Consider the following 26,951-nt stretch of genomic DNA (forward strand, 5'->3'; position numbering starts at 1 on the left):
CCCTCCCCTCTAAGTGCCATGAGCTGCCCCCTCCCCTCTAAGTGCCATGAGCTGCCCCCTCCCCTCTAAGTGCCATGAGCTGCCCCCTCCCCTCTAAGTGCCATGAGCTGCCCCCTCCCCTCTAAGTGCCATGAGCTGCCCCCTCCCCTCTAAGAGCTTATTTTTTTGTATCCTTGGCCAGCGGCTTATCTCTGATCCCCAGCTTCTTCTATACATGTGTCCTATAAGAGTTCCATGGGCATATCTCCTCCGCTTTGGTCTAGACTGATGTCTTGCAGTAATCTACTGCAGATTTTAACCCTTCATATTTCTAAAGCTGGCCATGACATTAGATGTATGTCGGTTGACCATCTAATGTGTGTGGGATCTCCTGCGACATCAGATATCAGGGAGAGAAGGGTCGGCGTGTTGGATTTCACTTGTTACAACCCTTTTATTCTTGGAGATCAGCCGCCTGCCAGAGGGGTCTGGTACCAGATTATTCCCTTCTCCCATTCACATGCATGGCTGAGCATCTATGTGGGGATCGGGAGGGGGTCACCCGGAAGTTATCTCCTATATCTGGCCAGCTTTATAGTTAGCATTTGTGGACAAACTTGAATCATTGAGCAGGATGTCACTGTATTCAGGTGCTGCATGCTAGTAGAATTGAGACATTTTGTGGCACCCATTCTATAAGTGCCATCAGCTTGCCCCCCTAAGTGCCAGTACTTACCTTTCCTGGAGGGGCGCCGCTCCACAGCTCCTCTGTCTTCTTCTCCGCGCGCTGCACTGCCGTCCTGGCGCATACGTGCACTATGTCCTGACGATGTGTTAGGGCTGAAAGTGCAGCGCGGTACGGGCTGGCGGGTGACCACGGAACCGTAAGTAATAGCAAGCGCTTCACTCCCGCTCCGTGGTCACCTGACACAAACAAATCCTTTTGTGTTGAATTACCCAATTCAATTGAGTAATTGTTTCAGCCCTAGAAGCCACCAATCAAATGTATACGGGGTGGTCCTGAAACTCCCCTGCAGATGAGGTGGCAGAAGAAAGGATCGGTCGTGTTGAATTTCATTGCCCAATCCTTTGTTCTCCTTGGAGATAGGCCGCCACTACAGAAGTCCGCTAGTGGCTTCCTCCTCCCAGAGATGGACCCCCACCGATCAGATATTGATGACCTATTTTCTGATTACAGATTTTTTTAAATTCTCTTTCCTGAACATGATTATGGGGGCGGCCATCTTGCCTGAGCTGTTCTTAACAGCATTTAAAAAGCATTAAGAAAATTGCTTTACGGCAGCCCCATGGGCCATAGACAGAATGGTCAGGAGGGGACCTCATTGAGTTCTGTGGTAGAGTCTTCTAGGCATGCTCTGTGACCTGTGCAGAGGTCATTGTACAAGGAAAGAATAGAGAAGCTCTGCCAATTGCCTATTGTGAATGGAGGATCCTGCCTTATCTATACACAGAGGTGATATCATTACAGGCAGGATTAGAATGACAGATAAGCAGATAACTGCAGTAAAGTGGCATCTAATATAAAGCTTTGTGGCCAGTGCGAAAACTGCAGGGGATGTTATGGGTTTTGTTCAGCTATAGATATTGCACAACATAAATTTAAACAATAGGTCGTTTTCTGGTGACACATTCCTCTTAATAGTTTCGGTTGTCATAGAAGGCACAGGGGACGCAGGCAATGTGGGGGGCCGTTTTTGGGTGCGGTAAGCGGTTTACAGAGTCATTGTTGGCCGCTCTCTCGCCTATTGCGGCTGACGGCCACTTGTCAGTCAGTAGTCCAGTCCTGGCTGTTGACACAAGCGTGGGAAGTGCCGACCTCTCCTCTCACTGCCGCCTTTGTTGACCATTGTGATCAGCCTCGATTTGAGCAGCCTCCGACTTTATTACTTCTCCAAGTGCGAAATCCGAAAGCTGCAAAGCAGAGGGCGTCCAAAAGAGATAAAATCACCGAGCGCCTTTGAGTGGCAGGCGTACATCAAACCTCGCGGGGGTTTGACAGGCAACGGATAACGTTATTAGACGCTTCTCGCCATAATTGCTGACATTTATCCAGTGTTTCACAGTATTTGCTAATGTATTAATGCAGTCAATCTCTGCCAGGCTTCACATGCCTCCTTAGCCCCGGCTTCTGTGGGATCCGCCAATGCGCGGCTACGGGGGATGCGTTTCGTCGGCCGGTTGCCGTAGTGACAGAGCCCAAAGATAAGCCAAGACAGAGCCCTTTTGTGATTGCTTTTCAGGTGACATTCAGTGGCAGCTTGTGTAGAGTGTCCTTTTTATAGTTCCAGTAATTCAGAAAATGGTAACCACTTTGGACTTAACCCCTTCCTGCCCGGAGGGGAGGCTTTTGTTACCAAGGTGGGAAAGGATCAGGCCGGCCGCTTTTCGTGGACATTTAGGATGTTGTTTCCTTTTTTTTTTTTTTTCCTCATTTTGTATCTAGGAGGATATAACCGATTCTGTTACATTGTGTCAGGCTTCATGCTGATTGTTAGCGGCTGTATTGTGGCTGAACCTGAAAAAAAGTGAACGTAGATGATGGGAGTTATAGCTACGTAGCCGAAACTGATCTGTATTTTTATTCTGTTTTTTTTTTACCCCCCCTCAGGTCCTGAAAGAATCTAGCAGATATGCAGGGAAGATCTCTTGACATATATGCCAAATGTATAGAGCGGATATATGCCACAGGGTCTCATACGTCTGCTATTACATAAAAAAATGTAAAAAGTCTACTAAGCGTTATTTATAATTTTTTTTTGCGGGATTTCGTAGTTTTCGACGTTTTCCAACGCAGTGCAGAAAAAGGAATACAAATGTATACCGCTCTAAGGGTCCCTCTTTTGACAGATGGACAGTAGATTATAGGTAACGCATACATTTGGCGTATTTTTACGAGACCTGGTGTAACCTGAACCTGCATTGAACGTATAGATTTTTTTGTTTTTATACCGTATGTAATGCATGTGTCAGTGCGCAGGTTCGGCATCCATAGACCAATATCACGGGACAGAAAAACGAAGCAGACGAGCGGTTTTCTGTCTGGCGCTATTTTACATCTGGCATCAGGACTGATGCATCATATGAATATGAACGATGGGATCATCTCTAGCTTCAGTTTCCCTCTGGCATTTTCTGCACGACGCCGGAGGGAAACTGAGCGCGGTCGCCAGACAGATGTGACGCAGAGGTCATACGCTGGCCCAAAGTGTGGCCCTCTACATTCTCCTAGAGAGCTCTAACATGGCAGCCATAGTCTAACTCCATATACCGTATCTTATAAGGAGACAGAGTTAGAAAGACAATTTCGGAAGGGGCTCAGCATTGCGCAATTTTGGTTTTGTGGTTTTAAATGAAATGGAACAGGAAAAACTGGAAGCACGCCAAAAGATTAGCTCCCAAGTTTTTCACACAGGTGTAACCGCGAGGAAGAGCGTTTGATATCTCACTCGGTGTTCCCAAAGCAAACTTCCGATTACAGAACGTAATGAGCATGAACGGATTATGCCGAATGTTCGTCTCACTGAGACACTTACAGCAGTATCTTCTTATCGCACATCGGGACTGATATCTTAGGGCTCATGCACACCACCGTATGTATTTTGCAGTCTGCAAAAAAAGGATCAGCAAAAAAAATACAGATGACGTCCGTGTAACATCTGTATTGTATCCGTTTTTTTGTGGATCCATTGCAACAATGCCTATCCTTGTCCGCAAAACGGACAAGAATATAAAATGTTCTATCTTTTTTGCGGAACGGACATACGGAAACAGAATGCACATGGAGTCATTTCCATATTATTATTTTTTTGCCGACTCATTGAAGTAAATGGTTCAGCATACGGGCCACAAAAAACCTGGAACGGACACGGATAAACAATACGTTCGTGCACGTGAGCCCTGAGGGTAGAGCTAGACAGCAGTTTGTCCCGTGTGACTGCTGTGCTCCATTGTGTCCCTCCATGAGCACCGCTCAGTGTGTGGGGAATGCATCGGCGACCAAAAAGTTGCACCTCATAACATTTTTTGGCTGCTTTTACTTGGAGAAAACCACGTCTGAGAAGTAACGTTATAATATTGTCTATCAACGTGAAGCAGTCAATGCGTAGATACAATTTCACGAAGACTTCGGCACGTGTCCTGTACCAAAATCCACTTGAAAACTGTTCCATGGTTACAAATGGAGATCCACTCTGCTGTTCATGGGGCTGCTGTTATATATATTTTTTTCGCTCCTGGATCTGTGACACCATGAACTTGAAATCCATCGCAGAAACCCAAAGGGTTATCCTTGATTTTCTGAAGCGAACGCATGTTGGATTTTTCTGGGTGAACATGGCTGCCCCATAGTCTTAGTCTTATAATGTATAATAATAATGTATAATGGTCATAGTCTTAGGCTGGTTTCACACGGGCATTGCGGGAAAAGGTGCGGGTGCGTTGGCGCGTGCAAAACATTGTAATGCGTTTTGCACGCGCGTGAGAAAAATCTGCATGTTTGGCACCCAAACCCGAACTTCTTCACAGAAGTTCGGGCTTGGGATCGGTGTTCTGTCGATTGTATTATTTCCCCTTATAACATGGTTATAAGGGAAATAATAGCATTCTGAATACAGAATGCATAGTACAATAGGGCTGGAGGGGTTAAAAATTAAATAAAAAATAATTTAACTCACCTTAATCCACTTGATCGCGCAGCCGGCATTTCTTCTGTCTTCTTCTTTGCTATGCACAGGAATAGGACCTTTGATGACGTCACTGTGCTCATCACATGGTCCAATCACATGTTTCATCACCATGGTGAGGGACCATGTGATTGGATCATGTGATGTGACGTCACCACAGGTCCTTAGCCAGCAGCTCAACATTACAAAAGAAGACAGAGATCCGCAACTACGCTATCAAGTGGACTCGGGGAGTTAATTTTTTATTTTTTTTTAACCCCTCCATCTCTATTTTACTTTGCATTCTGTATTCAGAAAGCTATTATTTTCTCTTATAACTATGTTATAAGGGAAAAAATACAGATCAGGTCTCCAGCCCGATCGTCACCTAGCAACCATGCGTGAAAATCGCACCGCATCCGCACTTTTCACACAACCCCATTCACTTCTATGGGGCCTGCGTTGCTTGAAAAACGCAGAATATAGAGCATGCTGCGATTTTCACGCAACGCACAAGTGATGCGTGAAAATCACCGCTCATGTGAACAGCCCCATAGAAATGAATGGGTCAGGATTCAGTGCGGGTGCAATGCGTTCAACTCACGCATCGCATCCGCGTGGAATACTCGCCCGTGTGAAAGGGGCCTATGTCTTAGAATGCATATACTATCAGTTCATCTGGATTATGCTACCCTGCTCCGTTAGGTAAAGCATTTCCTAGATATGCATTGCCCACTCTATTGCCATGCATTGCCTAGAAAGTTTCATACAATGCAACATATTTGGTATCGAGAGTGTTATCAATGAGTTCCAAATTTTGCACACATGCTGTTCTACTGTGCCCACACACTGACAGATATTGCCATACCGTGCACAGTGAGTGCACAGCACGTTGGCTCAGTGGTTAGCACTGGTGCTTTGCAGCGTTGGGGACCTGGATTCGAATTTTAACCAAGGACAACATCTACATGGGGTTTGTATGTTCTCCTGGGTTTCCTCGGTACGCTCCAGTTTCCTCCCTCACTCCAAAAACATACAGATAGGCTAAGTTGGAGTTTAGCTTATGAACCCCAAAGGGTGCAAGGTCCAATGTGAGTCAGGACAATCTCTGTACAATGCTGTGGGATATGTTGGTTGAGCATGGAAGAAGCATATGGAATGGAATCAAATCCACTGCTCTCTCCCCAGAAGACTCCATGGACAGGTATTCTTTATTTGGCAACGCGTTTCAAGGGTGCAAAACCCTCCTTTCTGTGGAAAACCCTCCGGAAGCCATACCATATGGTTTTACCCTACAACTCCTGTTTGGATTGAAATACAATTACTTACATAGTCAGTAGATAGGATTTCCATGAAACTCCATGAATTGTTCCTCTTAAGTGCCGGCAGGTGCTTGGTATCTGCGCTAAGCTGCTGCTTTCTCTTTTTAATTGTTTCTGTCAGTGGTTCCTGAATCCTGATAGCATCCAGTGGAGGAGCACAGCCGCAGCTCTCCAAATGTATCTACAGTGCTTTCGGAAAGTCTTCAGACCCTATCGCTTTTTTCACATTTTATGTTGCTTCAAAAAAAAAAATATAAAAATTCTAATATTCCTCCATCATTCCGTACTCCGTATTAGGGTTGTCACGATACCAAAATTTTGATTTGATTTCGATACCATAAAAAAAGTATTGCAATACTCGAGACTCCATTCAATACCACGCAAAAAAAAAAATAAAACACCAAAAAAGCCGCGTGTATTCTGCATTTTATGGAACGTCCGGCCCATAATCGAACAGTCCTATCCTATTTTTGGGGGGACAAGGTGACAAAAAAAATGGCGAATCGCAGTTTTTTTTTATTTTTATTTTTTGTTACGGCGTTCACCGTATAGGACATTTTTAAAAAAATATTTTAATAGTTTGGACTTTTTGGACGTGGCGATATGTAATATGTTTATTTATTGTTTATATTTTTTATATGTAAAATTGAGAAAGGGGGTGATTTATACTTGATATTTAGCTGTTTTTTATTTTTATTTGATAACTATTTCCCCCCTTAGGGGCTAGAACCTGGGATCTTTTAATCCCTTGTCTTATTCACCCTAATAGATCTCTATTAGGGTGAATAGGATCTCACACTCTCCCTTCTGCCCTGTGGATAGTACACACAGCAGCAGGGAGATTACCATGGCAGCCAGGGCTTCAGTAGCGTCCTGGCTGCCATGGTAACCGATACCATGGCAGCCAAGGCTTCAGTAGCATCCTGGCTGCCATGGTAACCGATAGCAGCCCCAGGATTACACTGTTGGGGCTCAGATCGGAACTGCCACTGCCCAACACCAATGATTTAATACTGTGGTCACTGCCTCCAATGATTTAATACTGTGGGGGCTGGGGGGGGGGAGCCGCACTGCGCCACCAATTTTTTTTTAATACTGGGGGGGCGCACTGCGCCACCGATGAAGATTATTAACGTTTAATATAGATTCGGGAGCGGGTATCGGCGGCAGAATCGCATAGCCAGCACCCGACCTCTATGACAGGGAGCCGCAGTTAATCCCTCAGGTGCGACCACAGTCCCTCCGCCGCTCTTTCCTCTCATTGGTGGCAGCACGCCACAGTGGGGATGGAGGGACTGCTTCCTTCTCCCCTGTGCTGCTGAGGGAACATGGCGCGTGCTGAGAGCAGTGCATGCCTTGTTCTGTGATACTTGGCTGCAATAGTATCGGTAAAAGGCAAATTCCGGTATTGAATCGATACCAGTACAAAAGTATCGATTGGGTATCGATAATTCGATACCCGGTGCAATTCTACTCAGTACCCCATAATGAGAAAATGAAAACAGAAATCTTCAGGAATCTTTGCTAATTTATTAAAAAAGGAAAACCTAAAATCTTGCATTGACATAAGTATTCAGACACTTTACTCAGGACTTGGTTAAAGAACCTTTGGCAGCGATTACAGCCTCCAGTCTTCCTGGGGATGATGCCACAAGGTTTGCACATCTGGATTTGGGGATTTTCTGCCATTCTTCTCTGTAGATCCTCTCAGGTTATATGGAGACTGTTGTTGGACAGCCATTTTCAGGTCTCTCCAGAGATGTTTGAGTTTGCTCGTTCATCAGGCAATCGGCAGCAGTATTACACTGCCAGATGATCGCTAAAGAGCGTTCATACGAACGCTCATTAGCAAACATCTGCCCAATAATCAGCAGGTGTAATACAGCCTTTAGGGTCATCGTCTTGTAGGAAGGTCAACCTTCAACCCAGTCTGACGTCCAGAGTACTTAATAAGGTTTTCATTAAGAATATCTCTGTACTTTGCTTCATTCAGCTTTCCTCAACCCTGACCAGTCTTCCTGTCCCCCCAGCATGATGCTTCCACCACTATGCTTCACTGTAGGGACGGTATTCGGCAGGTGATGAGCAGTGTCTGGTTTCCTCCAGACATGACGCCTAGAACAGAGGCCAAAAAGTTTGATCTTTGTTTCTCCAGACCAGAGAATCTTGTGTCTCATAGTCTGAGAGTCCTTCAGGTGATTTTTTTTTTGTAAACTTTCTTGTGTCTTTTACTAAGGAGAGGCTTCTTTCTGGCCACTTTGACATAAAGCCGAGATTAGTGGAGTGCTGCAGAGATGGTTGACCCTCTGGACGTTTCTCCAATCTGCACACAGGATCTTTGGAGTTGAGCCAGAGTGAGCATTGGGTTCTTTGGTCACAACTCTTACCAAGGCCCTTCTCCCCCAGTTACTTAGTTATGTGGGGTGGCCAGCTTTAGGAAGAGTCCTGATTTTTCCAAACTTCTTACATTTGGGAATTATGAAGGCTACTAAGTTCTTAAGAACTTTAAGGCCCCTTTCACACGGGCTAGTATTCCGCGCGGATGCGATGAGTGAGGTAAACGCATTGCACCCGCACTGAATACCGACCCATTCACTTCTATGGGGCTGTTTACATGAGCGGTGATTTTCACGCATCACTTGTGCGTTGCGTGAAAATCACAGCATGCTCTATATTCTGCGTTTTTCACGCAAAGCAGGCCCCATAGAAGTGAATGGGGTTTGCGTGAAAATCGCAAGCAAGTGCAGATGCGGTGCGATTTTCACGCACGGTTGCTTGGAGACGATCGGGATGGAGACCCGATCATTATTATTTCCCCTTATAACATGGTTATAAGGGAAAATAGTATTCTGAATACAGAATGCATAGTAAAATAGCGCTAGAGGGGTTAAAAAAAATTAAAAAATTATTTAACTCACCTTAGTCCACTTGATGGACAGCCGGCATCTCCTTTTGTCTCCTTTGCTGAGCAGGACCTGTGGTGACGTCACTCCGGTCATCACATGATCCATCACATGATCCATCACATGATCCATCACATGATCCATCACCATGGTGATGGATCATGTGATGACCGGTGTGACGTCACCACAGGTCCTGTTCAGCAAAGGAGACAGAAGGAGATGCCGGGCTGCGTGAGCAAGTGGACTAAGGTGAGTTAAATAATTTATTTTATTTTTTTTAACCCCTCCACCGCTATTTTACTATGCATTCTGTATTCAGAATGCTATTATTTTCCCTTATAACCATGTTATAAGGGAAAATAATACAATCTACACAACCCCGATCCCAAACCCGAACTTCTGTGAAGAAGTTCGGGTTTGGGTACCAAACATGCGCGATTTTTCTCACGTAAGTGCAAAACGCATTACAATCTTTTGCACTGGCGCGGAAAAATTGCGGGTGTTCCCATAACGCACCCGCACCGCCCGTCTGAAAGAGGCCTAAGTGCGGCAAAAATATTTTTTGTCCTCTTCTCCAGACCTGTGCCTCCACCCAATTCTGTGTCTGAGCTCTGCAGGCAGATCTTCCCTCCTCATGGAGGTAGGTTTTTGCTCTGATATGCATTGTCAGCTGTGAGATCTTATATAGACAGGGCTGTGTTTTTCCAAATCATGCCCGGTCAAATTAATTTACCACATGCGACTCCAATCAAGGTATAGAAACATCTCAAAGATGATCTAGAGCAGAGATGGTCAACCTGCGGCTCTCCAGCTGTTGCAAAACTACAACTCCCAGCATGCCCAGACTGCCTACAGCTATCAACCTACAGCAGGACATGGTGGGAATTGTAGTTTTTGAATGTCATATCAAAGGGTCTGAATACCCTTGTCCATGCGTGAAACATTTTAGTTTTTCATTTTTAATAAATTAGCAAAAATTTCTAAACTTCCATTTTTACTTTGATATTTATGGCCTATACTGAGATTAGGCCATCAGTATTAAAATCCTGGAATACCTCTTAAACTACTGTAAAGGCCGGACATTGCTGCTATTCTCTGCTACAGTTGCTGTAGATGCTTAGTTTGTTGTCTACTTTACACTCCTCTCATAAGATTATGGAATTAAAGTGGTAAATATTGGGGGTCCAACTGCATGGGACCCCACTGCAATCCAGAGAACAGAGGGTCCGTGTGTGAATGAAGCAGTGATGCACAGCTGTCCTCTATTTACTTCACTTATGAAACGTTGTCTACGTCGGCCCCATAGACTGCTCCATACAGAGAGGGGACTCGCCGAAGCCCCATTGTCTGGAGTACTTTGGGTCCCAGTGTTCGGAGCTCCATGATCCAATATTTATAACCTTCCTATGGTTAGGTAATAAATACTTTTCGTGGGATAACCTCCATAAATGATAACATTGTGGCTACTTGCAGCCACCACTGGAGGGAGCTCAGGAGTTTATTATACACTATGAATATCTTACAGTGAAGACAGAACACAGGGAGCCTGGTAGCTCCCCCGGCAGAATTTTGGTTTGGAATTGACAGTGGAATTGCATCAAATTTTTCTGGGAATGGATTTTTTAAGTTAAGTATATTATAAAGTTTATTTTTCTATTTGGGAGCAGGTATTAAGTTGTAAGGAAACCCCCTTTAAGGGTTGACTTCAACAGACTGAAGAATGTTGCAAGACCATTCTGATTGTGCTTATGGGTTATGAAGAAGACTCAGACATCACTACAGTAATGTCTCTGAATTATAAAACGCACATACCATCTCCTTCTACATGTCAGAAAACCATGTGCGGAAAAATAAGTAATCTGTTGTGTCAGTAACAGTTACCACAAGATATGACAGGTAACATCTGCCTTCTCGAGAAGGATGTCTAGTGACAGCTCTGGAGACTGCCCTGGGTGTATATAGGTGTGTTCTGGGTGCGTTCTTCAGGTTCTCGGTAAACATCCTTCTTTCTTGTGTTCGCTCTATAGTTTGGCGTTCTTCCACTGATGGTTAGATAATTATATAATCATACATATACCGGTGACTGCTTCAGCTTCATGGCGTATATTTGCTCCTTCATATAAGCAGCCACCTCCCATGAATGGAAAGTCTACCAAATCACTGTGCTACTACTGCTTTTTGGGGAGACTGGGAAACTAGGTGACAGTCCGTCCTGGGTTTATAATAGTTTACTGTCAATCATATGGTTTGGTACTCTGTCCTATTGGTACTCTGTCCTATTGGTACTCTGTCCTATTGGTACTCTGTCCTATTGGTATGTTGTCCCTGGTATGTTGCCCCATGTTCTAGTCTATGCTCCTTTGACAATCAGTGTCCCAACCAGAACTTTCATCATGCCAGACCAGGGTCTAATCGTCCTGTCTCTGGTTATCCCATAGTTAGTCCTCATGCACACGGCCGTTGTTGGCCGTTTCCCGTATTGCGGCCCACAAATAGCAGGTCCACAATATACGAGCACCGGCCGTTTGTGGTCCGCAGCACAGGCCAACAACGACCGTGTGCATGAGTCCCTAAAGGGATATTCCGGTTACTACAAGTTATCTCTTGTCCACTGGATAGGCTATAACTAACTGATCGGTGAGGCTCCGACCACAAGGACTCTCACCAATCCTGAGAATGGGGGGTCTAATAACACTGTCGAATTTTTGCCCTGCCACTTCATTCATTCTCTGTGGGACTGCCGGAGATACCGAAGCGCCGTCCATCTCCGGCAGTCCCATAGAGAATGAATGGAGATGCACAGTGTACTTTATGCTCTACCTGCTCCTTCATTAGGATCGGAGTATGTGTTGCCCCCAGTTTTAGGATTGGTGGGGTTCCCAGCGCTCGGACCCCATGATGAAGTATACCCAATGCAGTTGAAAACTTTACTTAAGGAGTTTCCAGTAGTTTAATATTGATGGGCTATCCTGAGGATAGGTCATCACTATCTGATCGATTATGGTCAGTCACCCTGTTTTAAGAGGCCGCGGGGCTCTTGTGAGTGCTCAGGTGTCTTCCTAGGCCAGTGACGGCACATTCATTGGTCACATAGGCCAAGTCGCAGCTCAGTCCCATTTAAGTGAAGCACAGCCACTATACAATGTAGGGCACTGTGCTTAGCATGCCATGAAGGGGCCGCAACGCTCACCGGAGCACTGCAGCCCTCTTCAATCAGCTGATCGGTGGTGGAAGTCAGATCCTCGCTGATCAGATATTAATGATATTTTCTGAGGACAGTCATCAATATTTTACTCCTGGAAAACCCCTTTAATGGGAACTGATATTTTAAATTTTTCTTGTATCAGTACGTTTGATTTTTATTTATTTTTTGTGAGAATTAGACGTCTGTCTTAATAAAGCCCCATAGCTAGTGGTGGATGCGGCGGAATTATGAAGAGGCGCAGGCCTCTCTATAACTTTGGTGCATCCAGTGCTAGTTTTAACTGTGAGACCGCTTCCAAGCTGTCTTACATTTAGACCATTTTCTACGCCTAAAACAGTGGATGATGGTGAATGAGATGGGCCTACCGACCCGTCCCCTTCCCCGACCACGCCACTCCCCCCCATATTACACCTGGCGTGAGCGGGGCGAAGTCGCAGATGGCCATCTGCGCCTGAAATACACCTAATTTAGGCATATTTCAGCTTAGTAAATGACCCCCCTGTGTTTTCTTCCAAGGCTCTGGGCCAGGGATGTCACAGGTAGATCACCCCCGTTACTTAGCAAAACCATGGTATCCAAGTGACAAGCAGGTTACCAGAGAAACAGGATCATTTTTTTTTCTCACTGTTATGGGTTTTCTAGGTTCATAATAAAACTTTTCCCCAGAAGCAAAAAAAATAAATAAAAATAAATTCTTGTGTGACTTGGGATTGGCGCAGTTGTGGTGTACTATACTGACGTCTCAGCCATGAGGCAGAAGGGATACTAAGGCTAGTAAGGCGACTTTCACACTCGCGTTTGGTGCGGGTCCGTCATGGATCTGCACAAATGCATCCGTTCACATAATACAACCGCATGCATCCGTTCAGAACGGATCCGGCTGTATTATCTGTAACATAGCCAAAACAAATCCGCCTTTAACACCATTGAAAGTCAATGGAGGACGGATCCGTTTTCTGTTGTGCCATATTGTGTCAATGAAAACGGATCCGTCCCCATTGACTTACATTGTGCGTCAGGACGGATCCGTTTGGCTCAGTTTCATCAGACGGACATCAAAACGCTGCGAGCAGAGTGTCCGTCTCCAAAGCGGAATGGAGCCAAACTGATGCATTCTGAGCGGATCCTTATCCATTCAGAAGGCATTAAAGCTCATCCGTTTTGGACCGCTTGTGAGATCCCTGAACAGATCTCGCAAACGGAAACCAAAACGCCAGTGTGAAAGTAGCCTTAGATATAGGACCTTCAAAGCATCTCGGAAACGAGACCCTTCTGCAGATCTTGTGTTGCTTTGATTCCTAGGAGTCCGCTGGCTCTCCAGCCTTGGGATGTATGGCATTCTGTCAGTAAGTTAGGCCAGATCATCTCCGCACCTCTCAGGATTCTTCACGCAGCCTGTATTAACAAGTTCGGATTTCCTACTCTTGACACTGTAGTACAGGCTAAATTAGAAACTTTTTTTTTTTTTTTTTTACCTCCCTTTAAACCTGTGATAAGTAATTGCCACTGTTATCGACTCAGCACAGCGCTAATTTGAAGTGACATGCCCAAACTGGCCTGTAACATGAAGAGCCACAACAGGTGTGAGAGGTGCGGCTTTGGGGACTGGCTGAACCCTGAGCTGGAGAAAATAGCACAGTGAAATGAACCTGAAGTAAAACTGTCAGGAGCAATTATCTTCGAATCGGAATAATGCTAGCTTTATAACCTCCTGGAGATACGCCCAGCTCCTTTTATCCGTTATTCTGCACAAATAGATTCCCTTTTTCAACCTACTGGAAATAGCTTTGACGAGCTCCGGAACGTGCGGGCCATCGAGCGCCAGCGTGCACTAAAGGGAGTAAAACATATAATAAAAACAGTAATAAAAATTATATATTTTAAAGGAGCAGAGTATTACTCATATGTTGTTTGGTTTAAAAATGATATACCGGTATGTCAATTTTAATGTGTTTTTAGAAAGTATTTTTCTCGCACGGACTTCATACAATGTCTACATTATACAGAGATGTAACCTATATATATTACATAAATACAATTTTATTAAATGTATCTAAATTATAAATAAATACATTTATTACATAAATAAAAGGCTCCCTTAGACTATTTTTGACCCTACCAGCCTCTTATTTTGTGTGGATGAAGCTTGTGTACCTGGCACCATAATAATTTTTTCCCCCCATGGTCCGTAGAGGTAGGTATCCAGCTTTCCTAGTGTTTGGTCTACAGGGTGGCTCAGTGCTTAGCACTTGTTACCTTACAAGGCTGCTGGGTTCGAATCCAATCAAGGGCGCCATCTACGCGGTTTGTATGTTTTTTTCTCACCAATCAGCTGTTTTGAGCAGCAGTCCACTTACGCCCTTTCCTCTGGATAAATCATCAATATCAGATTGTTGGGGTCCGACCCCCACCCCACCCCCCGATCAGCTGTATCAGGTGGCCGACGGCAATGCACAGTAGATTGGACGGAGTGGAAGCAGAAGGATCGCCGTTGGCTGCCTGATGTGACATTGATGATTTATCCAGAGGAAAGGGGGGCGTAAGTGGACAGCTGATCCGTGGGGGGTGCCGGGTGTCGGACTCCACCAATCTGATATGGATGACCTATCCTGAGAACAGGTTGTCAATATCTAAAAGGAGGACAAACCCCTTTAATGATCTCTCTGTTTCTGAAAAAGCTTGGTGACCATCAACATGGCTGCCATGCCTTGTACCAGGAGTAAAGGGCGTCCGTATCTAAAAGTTGGAAAACACCTTTGATAAATGGTTCCTTAGAGTATTTCACAGAAAAAGAAACCTTAGGATTTTTTTTATTTTCGGATGCCTCCATTGTAAGGAACGCCGTAGTGTTGCTTTCCTGTGAGCCGCCATTGCAGAATTTGCAGGTGTGTTCCCTGCCTGTGTATCTGCATTAATGCTAATTCCCTGTTACCGTGACCAGTTAATAGAGCTGAATTGTAATTAGGTAAAGCGAGAAGGAGCAGTGTGCGCCCGCTGGAGGGGTGAGCCTTGACACCGGGCCAGTTCCGACAGGTCCTGCTCTAGCTTGTAACCAGAACTGATAATCTGCCTGTTTCAGCCTGTAAAATTATATGACATCCTGTGATTTCCCTCTTGCCACAAGGCATTGATATTCCGCTGTGGTATAGCCTGTACACTGTATCGTCCGCTGTGGGTAACGGCTGCCGGCCTATGATATCTGCTGGCAATGTTCAGATGGATCCATCTATGGTAGAAAATTTAGTGGGAGGGGATGACAAGGGCATTAAAATCTAGAGTGTTGTATTTTAAAGAGAAATTTCCCTGAAAACAAAGAAATCTTTAGTCCTTGGGGTCTTCATAGATATCCTAGAGCAGGCATGCTCAACCTGCGGCCCTCCAGCTATTGCAAAACTACAACTCCCAGCATGCCCGAACAGCCTACATCTATCAGCCTACAGCAGGGCATTGTGGGAGTTGTAGTTTTACAACAGCTGGAGGGCCGCAGGTTGAGCATGCCTGTCCTAGAGGATCTCTCCCACCGAGTACCTCGCGAAGAATAGCTCTCACTCTGGTAGACTGGGCCTAGTTAGGGATGAGTGAACTTCTGTTTTCAAGTTCGGCGTACAAGGTTCGGGTTATCTAAGAATTCCGTTATGGATTCCTCTACCACGAACCATAAGTTATAGTCCGTGGTAGAGGAATCCATAACGGAATTCTTAGATAATCCGAACATGAAAACAGAAGTTTGCTCAAGACTAGGCCTAGTATTACCTGGTAAGCCATTAGTTTCCCTTCAGCGCCGAGATGGACCCGCGTCGATCAGCTAGACTTGGGCCTGGCATTACCGTAAGAAGGGGTTATCTTCATGCGACATTACCTCTAATTGCATTTTCCTTCTGTCTCTTAGATGACTCTGGCGTCTTCAGGACTTACCTTTCCATGCCATCGACTCACAGTGGGTAGAAGGACTTCCCCCGTGCAAACCAGAGAACAGTCGGACGAGGTAAAGGCTTTACCAGCTCCTACAGGTGTACAACCATCAGTAAGGATATTGCACAACCATGTTTTCTTGTAGCCTAATACTTTATTGTGATGAGCTTTTTAAAAAGTGCCCCCCCCCCCAAAAAAAAAATATATATATCTATATCTCTCTCAAGAAAATATGTCCACTAATGGTCCCCGTTGGTCACATGGAGGAGAACCCAATTCCGACACTTCTTAATTGTATATGTTTGTTGGAAAGCTCATCCCTACAATTATGGCTCCCACAGGGGTTAAAAAACAGCTTCCAGAACAGCAGTTAGATTTATTATTACATTTCCATTTTGGAAGTTTGGGAAAGCTGGATCACAAGACTTTTGGGAACTGTAATGGCAGACTTAAAGGGGTATTACCATCTCAGACAGTGGGATCATATCGCTAGGATATGCCCCGTAAGCGCAGCTGGCAAAGTTCCGGAGGGCGCATCGCACATGTGTGGCTGCCCTCAATTCATTTCTATGGGGCAGCCGAAAATAGCCGAGTGCTGGCTCGGCTATTTTCGTCGGCCCCATAGAAATGAATGGGAGCGGTGGCCGTACAAGCGCGGTGACCTCCCATTCACTTCTATGGGGAAAGCACTTGGTGGCCGGACCCAGGGAAAGACAGGGTCCTCCAGCCACCACTTTCCCTGCTCCTTTCTCGATATAGGTGCGGATCCCAGCGGTGGGACCAGCACCTATCAGACAAGGGGGACATAGCCTAGCGATATGCCCCCCTTGCCTCAGATGGGAATACCCCTTTAATTGTAGTCTCCCAACTTTTCCAGATGTTAAAGTAACTGAGAAATAAGTCTGAGAGGCCTTGTTTGGGGTACTACTACTATTTCTTATCTCTACTTATGGAGGGCGCAGAATATCCATTCCTCTGGGTCTCTGGGAAAAAATATATGAAAATTAGCACATCTTACATCTGCTGGCTAATTTTAATATCTTTCCCAGAAACCCAGAGGTGAATTGCTTTACCTACAATACTCCATCTACAATACTACGTATACTAGTAAGCACTAGGAGAAAGAGTACCCCCCCCCAGACAATGCGTATATATTGCCTAGGAACCCAGTGTATTATACTAGTCTCTCTCCCCTCTCCTCTCTCATCCTAGAGCAGGCATCCTCAAACTGCGGCTCTCCAGCTGTTGCAAAACTACAACTCCCAGCATGCCCGAACAGCCTACAGGTATCGGCCTACAGCAGGGCATTGTGGGAGTTGTAGTTTTAAAACAGCTGGAGGGCCGCAGTTTGAGGATGCCTGTCCTAGAGTATGGCCAGAAAAAAATAAAGTGCTAAGAGACCAGAGAGTGCTATATACCAACTTTCAAGGTTTTAGGTAGAATGGATTTGGGCCCGAATCAAACTTTTTCAATAGTTTTTTAAAGGAATTTCAACAGATTATTTTTTTTGGAGGCTCTTTAAAACGGGGCCATACTCATGATGCAATAAATAAGAATTAGTAAAAACCCCAGTTGCTGCAGAACCTACTTGTAGAGAAAGCAGGAGTTTCATGAGCCCATCAGTTACTGACGTGTAGCTCTGCAGTCCCTGCGACTGTGAACCCTTCAGTACTGCCTGCCACAGTGAATGTTATATATATATATAAATATACATATACACACATACACAGTATACATACATATACATTGCACACGCTATTATGTTGCAGAGTAGAAACCGGATTCTTGCTCTTTACTGAACACTTTACACTTGCGCAGCTTAAGAAGGAGTGAACTGAGCATCCATTTACTCTGAGACGCTCAGATTCCTCCCGGCTCGAATCGCATCGCTCCGGTTGAATTCTCTTTTGTAAATAACAGGAAGTAGCGTGGCCATTTTATCTGCAGATTATGTCTGTTCTGTAAATGAGCACTGTAATTTTTATCCTATTACTTGGCATTCTTCGGTACTTAAAAAGGAATTAGCATTGTCACAGTGAACATTACATTAATGCAATCGCACATGAGCCAAAGACGCTGAGAGCCGAGGTGCAATCTAAAACCTCTGTTTGTTGTGTAAATGTTTTAACCCCTGCTGCATGTGGAGCTGGCACTGCAGGGTCGGGCGGCGTTAGGAAGCGGATATTGTAGCTCTGGCACAGTGGCATTTTTTAGACCCCAGAAATTTATTTTTTAAATTTTTTTAAATTCCACCTTGAATCATTTCTTACCCTGTACTATTTGTTGTAATTGCGTTAATTACTATTATTATTCACTGAAATGTATGCAACGCCGCCATTTGGGAGTTGGTAGGGATTGCCCTATTTATTATTTTTTTTGTTTGCTACGTCTTTCACGACCTGTTGAATGCAGTGTTTTGATTATTGCAGTCATGGGGGGGATGTGCATAGAACATCATTGTGATTATCAAATTCTTTTTTTTCTTTTCTTGTATTTTCACCTTTTTATTAACCCATTGCACCGGTCACATTGCCCAAGCAGTTCGATCTGCGGGTACAGTTTGGCATAGCTGGAGGAGCTGAGCGGGTATATAGTTTTATTGGAAAAGATTCAGTGTGATCTGTAATTTATTGATCTTAATCGCTGCTCGTTTTCGGCTTAGGAGTCCAGTGGGCGGTCTAACTCGGTGATTGACAGCCTTCCTTGTATAAGTGTACATTCATAGCTGTCATTCACTGGGTAGGACCGCCCCCTGGACTCCAGTGCTGCCTGCATGGCACTGCATGGTCAGTGTGACAGGTTTTCTTTAAGTCCCCACTATATATAATACATCCTTATGCTAGTACTTTTGACCCGGACCCTTTCGCAAGGAGACGATCAGTACTGACTGTGCCCCAGACACCTGGCCCCCTTTACGCCTAGTGAAGAATGAATGACCACTGTGCCCACTTGCTTAATATGGAAAAAAAAAAGCCTCTGGGGCCCACATTTGTATCTAGAAAGAAGGGGGTCGTTTTCTAAGACCAGCTTTTTACACCGATTGCCCTACACTGCCATAAGATTCAGCTAATTTTTGACGAGGCGTCATAAATTATTCGCATCTACAGCCGTCCCTTTCCCTGGTGTCAAAACTACTCCAGCTCTGGCTGGAGTAGATTTCCACCAACATTTTATGCCTGTTTCCAAGCTTAAATGTTAGTAAATATGCCCCCCCGTCCCACCCAGCCAGCTGTCAGACGTTGTCGCACAACTGGTCCAAAAATTGTCCTTGATTCTCATCACGCCTGAGGACACATATGCAGAACTCATTCTGTAAATCCCATAGAAGTGAATGGAGAGAGCTGCGCACATGTGCGACCACATCTCCACTTACTATGCCACTTGGATGCAGATGCTGCATCACCAGATGGAACGAGGAACCCCTATTCCAGACATCATGGTGAAGAGTTGAACATTAAGCGGAAGCCCGCTGATGTAGCAAAGCTGAATTTGTCAGTGAACAGCTCGTTCAGCTCATCTACACCCAATAATAATCCGTTCCTGCGTGCTGCTGCACATTTTTTAGGAAGTGGCGCGGGTGTTGGGGTGCATTGCCCTTTGCACACACATCAATCAGATTGCTAAAGCCGTTGTCTTTACTTTCCTCCACAGAGCACAGATATTCACATGATCAGTGACAGTGATGGAGATGACTTCGAAGATGCTACAGAATTTGGAGTGGATGACGGAGAGATCTTTGGCACGAACAGTGCACTTAGAAAGTCTCCCATGAGTAAGCGAGCTGGGCATTTGCCACCTGGGATTTTGGGAATGTGTGAATTTTTAGACTGTAATTTGTTTCAGCCCCATCTTGTTACTCATATTCTCCAAGTCACTGAAATGTCTTTCTTTTTTTTCTTTTTTTTTTTCTTGCATTTTCGTAGTGCCTGAAAATGCAGAAAATGAGGCCGACGCTTTGCTGCAGTTTACGGCAGAATTCTCCTCCAGGTAAATGGTTGTGGAACTCCAATTCAAGCGACATTTCACAATGAAATCTGCACAATGCGTTATATTTAGAGCGAGTCCGTCACCAGGATCTTGGCCTGTTATCTGCAGTATTACATGAGTACTACTACAGATAAGGAGTCTAGATCACTATTTATTTTTATTTTTTTCCTACTGCCTCTCGTTCTCCTGCTGTCAGTGCTCAAAGCTGCACTGAAATATTTTATACTGCCTCCCGTTCTCCTACTGTCAGTGCTCAAAGCAGCGCTGAAATACACTGTCCGGATTTCTGTGCTGACATAATGGAGAGGACTCCTGTGCATGCGCACAGCATTCCTGACAAAACTTTTCAGCACAGTTCTGAGCGCTGACACAAGGGGGGAGGGGGGGGGGGGGGGCGGTAGGAAAATAAAAAGTAGCGATCTGGACTCCTTATCTGCAGCACTATTCATGTATTACTGCAGATAATAGTCAAAAATCACAATGACGGATTCCCTGTTATATACTTAGCGGCAATCAAAATTCTACTGGTTACCCTTGGCAACAGACAATTCCCCCAATGCATTTCTTTCTAGAAACTGAGTCCTGAGTTTATTCATGGCTGTGCATAGAGAAGAAGGCCTAATGGAACTTATTATGTCACTCTAAAAATGCCTTGCTCTGTTTTGAATAACGCAGAGTTGCTCTTTACTTGTTAATTTAAAAAAATTTGTGACCGGCAGGAAAACTGCCAAAAAACACCACATTTTGAATTGCTCAACGTTCCAACATTGTGGCCTCCGTCTTTGCCATTTCCAGTCCGGAATGTGTCTGTGGTCATATAACCGCTGCAGCCAGTTACTGGCCTCATTGGTGAAGTGTACACGAACGGGACATGACCGCAGAGCCTCTGGGACTGCTGCTGAGGCCAGTGAATGGCTGCAGTAATCACGTGACCACAGACAGGACACCATCTGTTCCCATCCAGCATGGACGGAGGCCGTGGCACTGGATGGTGCGGCCTTTTTGTTCTTGGATACCATTACTTGCTGGTCACAATTTATTTTTTTTATTGAGGTTGAACAACTTTTTTAAGTATTTAGACTGTGGGAGTGTACCTCTAGGTGTTGTGTGGACCCCGAGACTTATGGTATCAGTGTGTTTTAATAGCTGAAGATCCAGCCAAAGATTTATCGGACACAACGTATTATGATGCTAATCATCCATTTTCCTCCTCTTTCTCAGGTACGGCGAGTGCCATCCCGTGTTCTTCATTGGTTCGCTGGAGGCTTCCTTCCAGGAGGCGTTTTACGGGAAAGCCAGAGATGTAAGTAGGAGAGTTTGTATGTTCTCCCCGTGTTTGCATGGGTTTCCTCCCGCACTCCAAAGACATACTGATAGGGAACTTAGATTGTGAGCCCCATTGGGGGGGACATCTTGAAGCTAATGTCTGTAAAGCGCTATAGGAATAGGTTGTTTGAAGGCGTTTTCATTCCATTGCAGTCCAGTTACCTTCTCTTCAAAACATGATGTGGTTGTATGACCCTTTTATTGACTAATTTCCTCTTTTTCGCAAACTGGCTTTTCAATCCTCATTTACTATATAAAAAAGAAAAAACTTTCAGAGTATTGATTTATAATGCGACAGATCATGTTTACAGCTCCTATGCAGAACTTTAGGTCTCCATGGTTACAGACTGCAGACCCTGTGTTAGGAGACGTGCTGTTCCAACAAGATAACGCCCCCCCCCCCCCCCCCCCCCCCCCCTACACACACACGCGCTGCCCGCGCTACTCAATGTGCTCTTCAGTTTAACAGCAGGTCCCCCGTACCAGTTCGATTTACCAGATCTCTCCCCAATCGAGAATGTCTGGGCGACAGATCTCCCATGCACAGCAGCCAACAACCACCTTGGCTGAACCATGGGTCCAAGTTGAAAGAGCTTGGAATGACCCCAGGTGGATATTCAGCATCTGTATGACCGCTAACTGCCAGAGTGGACACCTGTGTCACAGTTAGAGGAGATGCCACCAAGCATTACGGCTCATTTATACGACCATATGAATGGGTCCACACCCGTTCTGCAACTTTGCGGAACTGGTGCGGACCTGTTTACTTCAATGGGGCCGCAAAAGATGCGGACAGCACACCGTAGTTCCATTCTGTGGCCCTGCAAAAACAGATGATGCCTATTCTTGTCCGCTATTGCGGACAAGAATAAGACATGCTCTATCATAGTGCCGGCCATGTGTGGTCTGCAAAATGCAGAACGCACATGGACCGGTATCGGTTGCGGATCCGCAAAACACTCCAGTTGTCTGAATGAGCCCTGTGACTCTGCATCAACGTATACCCTGCTGCAAAACCAAACAAAGAATTGCATTATGATGAATGTTATCTTAACGGGCGACCGCTGCGCTCATGGCTATAATTATCTTGTACGCACTTCTGGGATTACGTGCCGTACATAGGGCACATGATCCTAGCCCGGTTTAAACCCACAATGTACAGGCAGGGGCGGATTGGCCATAGACCTTACAGGGAAATTTCCAGGGGCCACCTGGGACCTCCTCATGTCCGGCCACTGGAAGTTTTTGGGGATGTATTTTGTGATGGACTGTGGTATTTGGCTCTGTTGGGGCGGTATAGTGTGCCGCAATATGGTATTGCTGGCCCTGCCTTCTATCAGTTTGGACCCACTTTTAGTATTGTTCCCAGTCCGCCCCTGTGTACGGGCATTGCTTCAGCGCAGTCTGGCAGGCTCGGGCACTATGAGCTGTCTGCGCCCGAGGCTGCCTGACGGCACAGGTGCAACCCGTCAAACATTGTGGGCTGAAACCAGTCTAGGATCACATTTCCAACGTACAGCATTAGACCTGATTAGACTGGGGGATGCAAATTCATCATCATGCAATTCTAGCAAGACTCGCCACTATGGGCAGGATGATCGGAGAATACTTTTGGTGTCTGATTAGCAATTAAACAGTGTTTAAATCATTCGGAGAAATGTAAAAAAAAAAAAAAAGTATTTCTCTCCGAAATTGTCTTTTAGTGATGTGACCGCTGTCACATGTTTCGAAGCCGATGAAGCCTTACGTATTCGCAGCCCCTAGTTATCTCACAGCAGGCCTTTTTATTTGCCTTTAGGTCTATTTCTATCCATGTAGTGTCACACTTCTAACGTTTAATATAAAAATCTGGAGAAACGGCGGCGAGCAGATGAATTGGAGTTGGAAATTGAGTTTCCACAGTCAATAAAAACAAGATTGAAGGTTTAAATCCCCCGCCAGCCTTTTTTGAACTCCTCTGCTCATTAAATGTTTATTGGAGTGCCCGGATTAGGGGGGGATTTGGAGAACTTTGTGAACTGGTATCTGCTTAATCACTAAGTAAAACACTGTATTTGATAACGTGTTTCTCACGATATCGCACACTGCACCAATTTAATGAAATCCCTTCAAGAGCCGCTCACTGGGGGCCACTTTGCAGCCATAGCCCTCCATCGCTCTCATTGAGTTATTCCCATCCACATCTTCACATGATGCGATCTTTTTCTATGCTACCAGTGTGATGCAGACACAGCGGAGCAGCAGGCAAACCCGCAATATCCCTAGTACTGTAATAGATTGAAGCCAGTCATGTTGGTGTCGTCTTGTGATACATAGCCATTTTGTCATAGTGCTTCGAGATACCAGGATTTAGTCAATTTTGTCAACCGGTGTCCAGACGGATTAGTGTGGGACCTGTTCTCAGATTTGCATTGTGTCTTATGGTAAATCTAACATAATGGTGGCATTACTGCCTGAACAATTGTGTTTTTAACCTGCCATTCATTATAAAAATGTTTTAGTCCACGTACTGTTCTGTATTAGGGTACTGAACCCGAATTAGACAGTGAAGTGGGTCTAGGCATGGGTTAATGGGGTTGTCTGGGCTCTGACAAGAAATCGGAATCGCCACTCACCTGCTCTGTCGTCCCAGTTCCTCTCCGTCCCCTCCATCGATCCCATTCCCAGCCTGACCGGTAGTATGACGTGCCGACCCCCACGCCAGTTGTCACTGCTGCCGGCCAATCGGTGGCCTCAGCAGAGATGTGTAGAAGGCACATCATGTGACTGTTGAGATCATTGATTGGCTGGCAGCAAAGATGTGCAGGTACTCAGCACATCACACTTCCAACCACGCTGGGACCGAAAGTGGTGTAGATGGGGGTGTGCAGCAGGAACATGGACGACCATAGCAGGGGAGTGGGGGTTTTTAACTCTCACACTGGGCTCGGCCGTCCTCTATTTTTTTTCATGTCCAGTACAACCAACTCATTTCCTGTGCCCTCTGTACCCCACTATGGATTGTGGGAAAACAGCCAAGAGTGCTCGCTCATCTATTTTATGAACTTCCATAGCGATGAATGGAGAGCATACTGCGCATGCACAGTACGCTCTCCTTCGCCTTGGGTGGGGCACACTCTGGAGGTGGGACCCACACCTATCTGACATTGATGGCATCTCCTAGCGATATCTCATCAATGTCCCAGACGGGGGCTATCCCATAATTAATGTAAAAAATGAAAATAATACATAATCTAGTACATGACAGTCTCTATCTAACACGGCTAGGACCAGCCCTGTACTTCACATGCATCCAGAGATCTCCCCATTCATTGCTCCTGTTGTTCAGCTAGATTTTTCAAGTTGGCAGCTTAGGGGGGCATGTCCTTTTTCAGATTGCATGTCCTTTCTGCTGCAGCTGGTGGCAATAGAAGGATGGAACTGAGCATGTGCTTCTGTCTCAGTGAGCAGGACAGAGAAAATTGAAAGAGAGCAAACAGCAGGTGGCGCTATACAGATTTCATTGACTAACCCCGTAAGAATTTTTTAGTTACATGCAATTGCAAAAGTATTCCCACCCGGTTTGAAAAATGTAGAATATTATTAGTGGGACAACCTCTTTAAGGGTATGTTTGATACAGATGGCATATAATGCAAACATATGGTTTAAACACAATGTGGACATAGTCTAATTTATAGCTGGAACGGATTTTATTGCAGTCGGGTTATTTTCTCCTCATTCACGCCACATATATGCAGCTGAGTGAATGGTGGCCGATCGTGGGTCATTCTGTAATAAGCTAGAGAACATTTACTAAAGGCGGGCCTTCACTCTTCAACTTGTTATAAACGGTTTTGAATAATTATAAGGGCTTATGCACACAAACATTCTTTTTTTCGGCCGGTATGCGGAACCATTAATTTCAATGAGGCCACCAAAAAAATGGAAATTACTCCTTGAGCATACTGTATCCGTTTGTCCGCATGTCTGTTCCGCAAAAAAATAGAACAATGTGTCCTTGTTCGTTTTGCGGACAAGGCCGGGTATTGTTACAATGGATTTGCAAAAAAAAATAAAAATAGATGTAACACGGACGTCACACAGATGTAATCAGTTTTTTTGTGGTTTCCTTGTTTTGTGGACCGCAAAATACATACGCTCGTGTGCATGAGCCCTGAGTGCAACAAAACAGACATTTATTATCAGAAACAGACAGAAATCCACTCTTAGGCCTCATGCACACGACCGTATGTACTTTGCCACAATTTCCACAAAATCCCTGCACAAATACACTACCGTTTCATAAACCCGGGGCACTTTTTCACATTCCTCTTTGGAACCCTGTGGATTTTTGTTACAATTTTGCAAAATGAAAGGCAGTCTAATTCTAAAATAATAGAATTTATTTATTGTATATTATATTTATTTATAAATATCCCTTTATTTATAAGTGTTGTGTTTTTTGTATTGTTTGTATTAAGTGAAACGATCCACTGACTATTGATCCGGAATTGCGCTGCAGAAATTAAAACATTTCAAATGGATTGACCGATGTATCCTAATGATAGGCAGATCCAGTAGGGAATCCAAAATTAAGGAAGCAAGAGGACATCGCATGGAGCACAGCGGCACTTAAGATATGTGAAATGTCGCCCCATGACTGTAGCAAGGGCAGTTGACACAAAATCATATATACTTATGGTCTGTGAATGCAGCGTATCCTCCCGTCTCATGTTTGGGATGTGAGCTTTTCTCTCTATTTTGTAATTTTTTTTTTTTTTATTCTCTTAAACAGCATGGCGGGGGTGTTAAAAATGCCAGCCCCCGGCCACAAAGCGGGTCCATGACAAAAGACAGATTAAAGGGTTTAGAGCAAGGTCAATGTGGGTTTTTCTCTAACTAAACACTTTTCTGAGATTTCCTCGCAGGGGAAAATAATGAAGGCCGCGCAAGGGGTTTTCAAGGCGTTTTCTATCCTCTTCACCAGCCTGCATTCGCCTGTCCTCTCAGTATGGGTGCTTAATATTCACCAGCTTTGTGAATTGGTGCAGATGAATAATTGTTGGGCTCTCCCTGCAGGAGTTAGGAGCTTATTCTAAGGGCCTAATCATTGTGTAAACAGCTCCTTACCCCGCACTTCTAAGAATGGGTGAGATTCTAGCACAGTAACTTAGGATATTGCATGGATGTACCGCTTTGAAATGCAGAACGGATGAACCAGACTTTCGCTTCATCTTCTCTTAGACGTTCTTTTCCCCCAAATTAAATCCAGACACTTAAAATATTTCCTTCCATGGTAAACTGTGACACTTTTTTTCCATTTTGAATCGTCTTGTTCGACCCTTAAAAACTGAGAGCGATTTTAGAATTTTTTGTAAATTTATAGAGAAGGGATCACTTTTCCCCGCTCTTTAATTATTTTGCGCAGTTCCTTAGGTTGCCTAACGTCTTATGTGCCTTCCTTGCTTATGTCTTGCAGAGAAAACTTCTTGCTATCTACCTCCACCACGACGAGAGTGTCCTCGCCAATGTTTTCTGCTCCCAGATGCTTTGTGCAGAAACCATCGTTTCTTACTTGAGTCAGAACTTCATCACGTGGGCTTGGGATATGACGAGCGAGGCCAACCGAGCGAGGTGAGTCATGGGGGAAAGCCT

The 26,951-nt window shown here is 44.9% G+C and overlaps 1 protein-coding gene across 2 annotated transcripts in view; it reads left to right on the forward strand.

Moving 5' to 3' along the window:
- The window catches only part of FAF1 (Fas associated factor 1), a 303,897-nt gene that overhangs the window by 149,380 nt on the left and 127,566 nt on the right, over nucleotides 1–26,951 (forward strand). The window contains exons 9-13 of one of the 2 annotated variants that reach the window (XM_040407595.1): nucleotides 15,981–16,115; nucleotides 19,655–19,775; nucleotides 19,927–19,990; nucleotides 21,212–21,293; nucleotides 26,776–26,930. In XM_040407595.1, coding sequence (XP_040263529.1) covers nucleotides 15,981–16,115; nucleotides 19,655–19,775; nucleotides 19,927–19,990; nucleotides 21,212–21,293; nucleotides 26,776–26,930 — 557 coding nt within the window. The remainder of the gene's footprint in view (nucleotides 1–15,980; nucleotides 16,116–19,654; nucleotides 19,776–19,926; nucleotides 19,991–21,211; nucleotides 21,294–26,775; nucleotides 26,931–26,951) is intronic. The other variant, XM_040407596.1, reaches the window with a different exon arrangement.

The sequence above is a fragment of the Bufo bufo genome, chromosome 9 (assembly GCF_905171765.1).
Source record: "Bufo bufo chromosome 9, aBufBuf1.1, whole genome shotgun sequence".
In the NCBI taxonomy this organism is placed as follows: Eukaryota; Metazoa; Chordata; class Amphibia; order Anura; family Bufonidae; genus Bufo; species Bufo bufo.